The sequence below is a fragment of the Grammomys surdaster genome, unplaced genomic scaffold (genome assembly GCF_004785775.1).
Source record: "Grammomys surdaster isolate TR1022 unplaced genomic scaffold, NIH_TR_1.0 322, whole genome shotgun sequence".
Taxonomy (NCBI): domain Eukaryota; kingdom Metazoa; phylum Chordata; class Mammalia; order Rodentia; family Muridae; genus Grammomys; species Grammomys surdaster.
The window spans coordinates 773,143-781,839 of NW_021604741.1; the positions used below are offsets into that span (position 1 = coordinate 773,143).

The window sequence follows — 8,697 nt, forward strand, 5'->3', positions numbered from 1 at the left end:
AGCACAGGCTGATACAGCACAGGCTGATACAGCACAGGCTGATACACAACTCATTCATACCAGTGAAGACGAGCTGCCTGTGTATGTATGCTACATCCTCCTGGTGTAGACACTACCTCCTCACCCATAGAAGGAGAGACATCTAACACTGGTCCTCACTGACGTGTCATTCAGCTATCAGGTACGGTGCATGCATCTCATGATTGATGGGCAGAGAACGCCAGGCTGTTCCAGGCCTTCAGCTCAGTGTAGTGCCTGTTGTTTGCTGAGGTCCATTCAGTTGCAGTTGAGCCAGACTTGCCCAACCCTGAGCCTCACCTGCCTGTCTTCCAGTCACCAGGCTGTTTTCCAGTCTCTGTCGTCAGGTTCTTTCAATATCTAAGCACTTGGGGTGCCTGGGCACTGAGTCACTCCTCTGCCTTCCATAAGGCCTCTTTGAGCTTTGTGGCCTCTTTAACCCTTTTGTAGCCAATCTGTCACCTATATATATGTGTATTAGTGTGTCAAGTAAAGTAGATGGCTCAAGAGTTAGTATTGATGGTGGAATAAAAGAATCTGTGGTTGACAGTGGTCATATTACCAAGACCATAAATGACTACATGGTAAATTACATGGTAAATGAAGTGGACATGGCTTGTGAATTTACTGTTAATAAACTGATTCTGTGGAAGGATAAACATGTGTCCACTTGCTTCTGATATCATGTGCTTGTGAGAGAAGAAATAGCCATGTTATTATTTTTTGTTTGATCAGTTTCTTAAACTATTTTAGATGCAAATGCAGGCAGTACCTGCATTGCACTGATGAATCCGTTAGTTTCCACATGCTTACAGTGTCAAAAGGCCAACTCGTTTAAAGACCACAGCCATCCCAGGAGGCTGCTGCCATCAGAACCTCCATTTTATAGATGAGAACTGAGGCAGACAGGGTACATACTGTCAGGAAGTTCTTGAGCGAGGGGAGGGACATAAGGACTTGCAGCAGGTTCCCACTGCACGAGAAGCCGTCTCCCACATAGCCTGGCTTGCAGGTGCAGTTCACATCTAGAAGGAAAGGCACAGGGGCCACGCCCAGTAAGGTGAGGATTTGGCCACTCTGCTCACTCTTGGGGATTGGCTGTCCAGGCAGAGAGCCTGCAGTGGATGGAGCAATGACCTTTCATCCGGTAACAGAAGACGTCCCACATTTCACTCTTGTTGGCCCTGGATCCATAGTCTATAATCCCAACAACATTGGCACCACATTTCTTAGAGGCATAGGTTGTGGGGTAGGCAACCCGCCCATTCTCCAGCCAGCCAGCTGAGCAGAGGTGATACTTGGCCTGCAGAGACAGGGAAATGGCTGGAGTTTACTATAATGTCTTGTTTGCTGTGGAGTCATTTGGTTAATTCTGATCCCTACCCAAACTGCACACTCTATGGGGCCTACACTAGTACCTGGAAGATAGTAGGTCACTAAATTTCTGTCCATCAAGCCGTTGGATAAACGACCGTGGTACCCTCTTGCTCTTGGTGCCTAGGCCTTTCATGCTTACTTCTCTTTTGAGAAGGGATTTACCACCAGCCATTTACCCCGGGGCAAATCCTTATGCATGAAGCAGAACTCTGATTGATGACAGAATTCTAATTCATCATTATCACCATCACTTTCACCCCTGTGTGGCTGTAATTTTAAAATCCCTAGCAGATCATTAAGATGACTGAGGTACAGGTGATAATGTTTGCTGGGCCCAGGAACTACAGTCCTCTACAACTCCCAGTGCCAGGCATGGGGTCCCACTGTTAACCAATAGAGTTCAGGAGACCCCCAAACAATACAGGTTTTGGTGACTGCTCTTGCTTGTCTCCCAGAACCTGAGGGTAAGAGCCTATTGCTGAAGACACTTATTTGGACATAAGACTTGGGAGAATCAAGCTGGAACTGGCTTGGAAACCTCCTTCCTGAGAACAAGCATGGGAAGGTGGTATGCAAGCTGCCAAGGGAGAGAAGCAATCAGTGGTCCTACCCAGATAAAAATCTGGTCAGCCACAACAACTAACCCGACAAGATTTTCCAAAGGTGCGATGATGGTACTTGTATCTTGGAGGAAGCCAAGAGCAGTCTAGTTGGACTTAGGGCCTGGTCAGTAGGAGGAAATTCACTGACTTGTGCTGGAACCTAGCCTACTTGTGGCTGCTGAGCCATGGACATTCGAGGAAAACCCACTATAGCCACTGTCTTACACTAGTGTAATTTCTAACTGTATTCTAAATGCTTATCATTATCATAGAGGGAAGCATAGCTCTCACCCCTCATTAAAGAAACTTCTTTTTTACAGCAGATGGAGACGATTACAGAGATCGATAACTGATCAAAAACTGCAAACACGTTACTGTGAGGTGCCCAGCATCAGTCGATATACATCTACAACCCAACTCATATACCCAAGGCTTAGCTGAAGAGGGGACAGAAAGACTCTAAGAGCCGAGAGAAAAGTGTCTGTGTATATGCTAGGGAACCTGCACCTACCACCTCACAACAATATGGTTGCCTGAACAAGACCTGCATGATGACACTGGTTGCCATGACAACGTGAATGCGCGACATCTCACAAGCTGCATCCCTAGATGAAGAGCTACATGCAGTTAATGGCTGTTGAGAGGGAGAATTAGTTTTCTCCAGGGATGAGCTCCCTGGTAAGTTTCTCAAACCCATGTCGTTAGTTCATATAAACTCATAATACTCATGTGAGCAGTGTTAAATGGCAGCTCTGTGTGTGCACGTGCGTGTGTGTACAACTGTGTGTGCGCGTGCATGTGTGTACAACTGTGTGTGCGCGTGCGTGTGTGTACAACTGTGTGTGTGCGCATATGTGGGTGTGTTCACAAAACAATAACTAAAGAAGAGATCATGAATTTGAGGAGTTTTGGGAACGTGGGAAGAGTTGGTGGTGGCAGGGAGGAAGGATGGAAATGATGTAAATATGATACTTATGTCTGAAATTCTCAAAAAATTATTTAAAAAAAGATGACTGAGGCAAGACAAAGTAAGTTGCACAAAGCCATCAAGCAAGCACCCATAAGATCCAGACACACCCAGTGCATTCCAAATCTCTCAGTAATAGAATGCTGGGCTCCTTCAGAACCTCACACTACCATCAGCCATCAGCTCTGTACACGCACACTGGGATACACACGCACGCACACACACACAAGTTTCAGTGGGTCTAATCACTGTGAACAAGATTCAACCCCACCCCCCGCTTCCCCAGGAGCCAGATCCTTGCAAGAAGCTTTTGTTCTTTGGGAAGGACCAGCAGCATGCAGCTTCTTTGTGCTGGCTTTTCCAAGCAGTGGTCCTCAACCGTCCTAACTAGAGAGCCTTTCCTCTCTGCTGGGCTGAAAAACCTGCTGACTCCAGGACTTCCTTTAACCAATGCCCCAGAACGCTGACTGTTTTGTGACTTCAGGGAGGCCCTGCCCAGACTGTGGTTGTTGGCCTTCCTGGCACTCCCCCATGACATCTGCACTTTACTCTCCGGGATGTGCCACCTCTGGGTGACGATGGATATTTCATTTAACCTTTCTGAGCCCCAGTTTCCCTATGTGTTGAAGGAGTGTCATCCATCTCCAGGGATGTGGTAAGGATGCTGCCGTGACACCCTACACATGGCAGATGGCTGACTTGGGATATGATGAACTCTTAGCACTGCTTCAGGACTTTCTTGTGCTTGGTTCAAAGAGGCCAGTCATGGGAATTTCCTCCAGCTTTAGAGGCAGCTGCCTGCACACCTTCTCTGTTTGCTCTGCCTGAGATATCTGTGTAGTTGGGGACCCACCTTCTGAGCATAGGAGAGCTGGTTGTAGGTAGCTATGGACGCAGCTTCGTTGGCACAGGCCTCTTTGGCTTTGTCAAATGTCAGCTTGTACTGGCCCAGTGGGGAGCGTAGGTGGAACACGCCGACAGTAGTGTCTAGAAGAGGAGAGAGATTTATGAAGTCAGCCTGCTTGACTGGCAGGGATTGAAGAAAAAGACTTAGGAGGACTTCTAAGGTACAGGCCCACTGTAGCCCAGGATACCCCAGGAAGCCGCTTCTCCCAGTCCTCCTCAGAAGTGCCTGTGGTATATGCCAGTCACTGTGTGAGGAGCTAAGAGCTATTAAGAAATCACTGCTGTGAGCAACGGCCTCTTTGTTATTCCCCACACCAATCTGCACTTTCCAGATTCAATCCCAGCCAATGGTTGTGAGGCCTGTTAGGCATCATGGGAAAGGGAATCTCTGGGAAGGTCCTTTGAGCCTGCTAGTTCTAGTCTTCAAGGTCAATTGTGAGTTGATTCTCCTGCCTCACTGGGTCTGGATCATGTGTGGGTTCTTTAGTTCCGGTTTCATTTTGTTTTATCTTTCTTTTCACCCTTGCACACAAGCCTGAAGAGATGGGAGATGGGTGCTTTGGGCCAGGGTCCCAGCCTCACTGACCCTGGAAGTGAAGGTCTGCACAGTTAGCATCTGGGTGGCACTGTCCGTTGTCCTGTAGGCAGCGGTCAAGGGGCAGCTGTTCGGGTTCACAGTCCTGTCCGTCCCCGACATAGTGACTTTTACATTCACACTTACGCTTGCCCTGTGGGAAGAGGGCAGGAGACCGGGAAAACCCCCATGATCCCAAGTACAGAGGACATGTATCTGGCACAGGAGCAGCTCAGAAAGGCATTGTGCTGGGCCCCATGCAAGCAGGATAAAGGCTGTCTCGCACTTGTGCAGGCTTGTGTGAAAGGCTGCCCTTCTTAGCATAAGGGTTGCTTTCTGACAGCCCCCACCCAAAGCAACCTGCAGGAAGCAACTCTTACCCACCATTCCAACACCTGGGCCTGATCTCTGCTCGTGGCCTTTCTCAGTTGGTGCCAGGGCTGTCTGTTGATTTTTGTACTAAGCGTCCCCTTTTCTCCACCTGTGACTATGCTTCTTGAATGTGAGGATTGTCTTTATTTTGGCAGGGGGCACATCCCTGGCACCCACTACAGTCCTCAATTGCTGCTTTGTGACCACTGGTTCAACCAGAGAGTGTCCTCATTTAATGTTACAAACACTACAATGTCTCTGTTACTAGGCTTGCCCTATGTGGGGAAACAGGCTCAGAGACACCAAGTGGTCAAACTCTAGCTACATACTGTATATGTTCAGAGCTAAGTTTCAATGGCTGCCTGGCTGCAAATCTGTCTGTAACTGGTATGGGGCACTGTGTCCCACCAGCTCTCTTCCCAACAAATGGGGGCACTGATTCAATTCCTGAAGACTGGGAGAGGTGTCACGTTTATGTCATTTGTTACCAACTTCTTTTGTTTTAGTGAACTTTATATCTAGAGTCATGATAGATTTATAGGGAAGTAGGAAAGAGCAGCAGTGTGTGTCATTTTTAGTAGTGTTTCTCAATCTGTGGGTCGAGACCCCTTGGTGGAGGTCTAACACCTCAGTGGGGTCACCTAAGCCAACAGAAAACACAGATTTGTAACAGCAGTAAAACTGCAGTAATGAAGTAGCAATGAACATAGCTTTATGGTCGGGGGTCCCCACAGCATGATTAACTGTGTTACACGGTTGCAGTGTTAGGACGGTTGAGGACCACTGCTCTATAGCCTATTAGCTTCCCTTAATATGAGGGTCTCATCTAGCTGTAGTGGAAGCGAAGAAGCTATTAACTAAACAGCAGACCTTACGTGGATTTCACTGAATCTGACTGTAATAGCCTTTCCTGCCGAGGATACACTGACTTCTACTAGAAACACACCAAGGTGGGAAGACGGTGCAGCAGAGGCCAGAGGGGAAGCGGGGGCAGGTAAGCTGAGGACACCAGGCTGAACTGGGCACAAAAGGCTGCTATCCTAAATGTCCTCAGGGGAGTGGCACTCACTGGGCCAGTCATCCTGCAGGTGGCGTGCTCATGACATCCACCGTTGACACCGTCTGCACAGGGGTCTATCTCCGTGCAGCTGTAGCCATCCCCCTTGTAGCCCTTCTGACATCTGCAAGAGACTTGTGTGTCCTTCTGGGAGCACTTGGCGACCTTTGCACAGCCCCCGTTGTTCTGTTTGCAGAAGTCCACGACTGCAAGAGAAAGGGTGGAGGGCTTGATGTTCCTCTTACAGTGGATGGGTAAGATGATCATCATGTCCATGTCTTAGGTCCCCGTGATCTGTTGGCTCTATACTAGCTTGCATATGACTCATGTCCTTATGACACCCTGACAGACTTGTCATATACTCATGGGACAGCTTTGGTAATTTTTAGAATGGATTGGGTTTTGCTGTTTTGGACTTTCTCTCTCTCTCTGTCTCTCTCTGTCTCTCTCTGTCTCTCTCTGTCTCTCTCTCTCTCTCTCTCTCTCTCTCTCTCTCTCTCTCTCTCCTCTCCCGTGTGTGTGTGTGTCTGTCTGTCCATGTCTGTGTCCTGGTTAAGTTGACACAGCCTAGAATCATTTGAGTGAGTCGCAAATCCAGATCTGATTGAGTTGTGGCCACACCTGTGAGAGACTGTCTTGATGGATGGTTAATATGGGAGGGCGCCATCTTAGCCCACTGTGGGTGCCACCATCCCTATGCAGGTGGGTCTGGGCTACAACAGGGCAGGCCTGACAATATCTATTATTCATGAGTCTTGCTCATAGAAAACTTTAGAAAATACATGTGGCTGAAACTGCTCACCACGCCCCTTCTTCTTCTGTTGTAAACAGAGTTGTAGGTGGACTGTGTTATGGCTTGTCTAATGAGATGGTGGCATCCCCAGCTCTCTTCCAGCGAGGTATGCCATATGATGAATGCCAGCTGAAAGGACGGCAGAAGATCTGACATTTGCCAATTTGGGTTGTGTTCTTAAAGGGATGGAGGTTTGCCTCCTTCTTTCCATTTTTCATCCTACAGCCTAGCTGTGCTAACTCTGAAGGCCTCCCTTCAAACTCTTGTACAAGACAGAAAAAACATTTTCTTCATTTGTGCACCTTTAAACTTCAGACTTTGTGTGCCAAGCACACACCTAAACCACTTGTGGACTGGCATTGCTGATGCTGGCTGTAACTCAGTGGCAGAGTGCTTGCCTAGTGTTTAAAAGGCTCTGGGTTCCCTCTCACTGACAGACAGGGTAACCGGGCCAGAGGATATGCAGTCTTCAGTCTTCACTTTCTCATCTTAATGCTGTAGTCAGCTTCTGAATTTTCCAAGCAAGACTGATTACTTGTTGAGTTTGTAAAATACTATGAAATATAAGCACATCTTGTTTTGCAAAGCAGTTTAAAAAATTTAAAACTGTGAATTTTTACAGTTGGGAGGCAGGCAGGGAAACTGTGAGCAAACCATTGATGCAAAGAGTCCTAGAGAGGACAGGCATTGTCGCAGAGCCTGAGCAGGATGGAAGGGCCAGGGTGCAGCCCAGCAGGTGTGACCACACCCCACTCCTCTCCAGTGTCTGCTCCTATTTCCCAAGGAAAAACAGAGGACTCACCTGTGCACGTGAGTCCATCACCTTCGTAATTCAAGTCACAGACACACGTGTTATTCTCCATACATGTGGCGTGCACGGAACAAGCAGGTATGCACTCTGGGATCACAACTGAGAAGAAAGAGGCCTCCCTTCATCCTGTGCCCCACTGTGTAGAGCCAGCCTTGCCTACTTGGTTTCTTAGGACTCTTCAGGTGTGTCAGAAATGGCAGAGAGAGGGGGTGATTGCTAAGGACCCTCCCACCTTGCAGAGTCTGAGATACTGTCTGTAAAGCAGTTCAGATTATAAGGCACAGTTTGCCTTAGCAGCAATGACTTAACACTTTATCCCTTCAAACTTGCAAGCAGGTATGAACCTGTCCAACAGACCCCTTTGCCCTACGAACATGGGCTACCAGGCAGGAAAGATTAAATTGAAGAGAAATTTCACTGTCTTTCAAGGGCACTGCTGAGCTGGGGAGAAGTCTGGCACTTTGGTGACTGGATGGGGCTCTTAGGTGTGTAGGCAGGGATGGAAGCAAAGTCAATCATACTGTTAGAACTGCTGAAGCACACACAAGAGCCTAGTGATGCCCTTCTGAATCCAGGAAGGAGGAAAGGCCACTGATTTAGACAGAATAATTTGACCTATGCATCTTAGGCCTAGAACATAGAGACTTGGATCAGAAACTCATGGATCAAGATTATGACAGGGACAACAACCACAACAGTAACAGAAGCAACTGCACTTGATGCAGCAGATACAAACACGGCCTTCAGAGTTATCCCAACAACCTTCTCTTGTAGAGTGTGCAGTATGTACATATTTCTACAGATGAGCAGGGTGAAGGTGGGCTGTCCAAGGCCATTCATGTAGTAAGTAGCAGAATCAGGGACCATATCCTGATCTCAGGACTCCAGAGACTGAGTTGCCTGACACCACCTGATTTCTGTCATCATGCACTTGGGTCTGAGTTCCATCATAATGAGGCACTCCCATTGCATGGTTTTTAGATTTGAGTAAAATTTTTCACCAAGTTTTCTTCCGATGTACCAGCCTCCAGAGATCCAGGTCACAGTTCAAACCACTGTTTACAGGTGGAAGTGGGAACACCTACAGTTTGCAGGTGGAGGTGGGAACACCCACACAGTTCACAGGTGGAGGTGGGAACACCTGCACTGTTTATAGGTGGAGGTGTGAACACACACACTGTTTACAGGTGGAGGTGAGAATACCCTCAGTGTTTACAGGT

At 47.9% G+C, this 8,697-nt stretch overlaps 1 protein-coding gene across 3 annotated transcripts in view; it reads right to left on the minus strand.

The window, feature by feature from the left end:
• Stab2 (stabilin 2) overlaps window positions 1-8,697 on the minus strand; it is a 172,966-nt gene that overhangs the window by 9,424 nt on the left and 154,845 nt on the right. For all 3 annotated transcript variants that reach the window (XR_003712742.1, XR_003712743.1, XM_028778048.1), the window contains exons 58-63: window positions 7,469-7,576; window positions 5,886-6,079; window positions 4,457-4,598; window positions 3,818-3,951; window positions 1,156-1,321; window positions 937-1,043 (exon numbers count right to left, since the gene is read on the minus strand). Coding sequence is in view for 1 of the 3 variants with exons in the window: in XM_028778048.1 (XP_028633881.1) it covers window positions 937-1,043; window positions 1,156-1,321; window positions 3,818-3,951; window positions 4,457-4,598; window positions 5,886-6,079; window positions 7,469-7,576 (851 nt within the window). In the remaining 2 variants the exon portion in view is untranslated. The remainder of the gene's footprint in view (window positions 1-936; window positions 1,044-1,155; window positions 1,322-3,817; window positions 3,952-4,456; window positions 4,599-5,885; window positions 6,080-7,468; window positions 7,577-8,697) is intronic.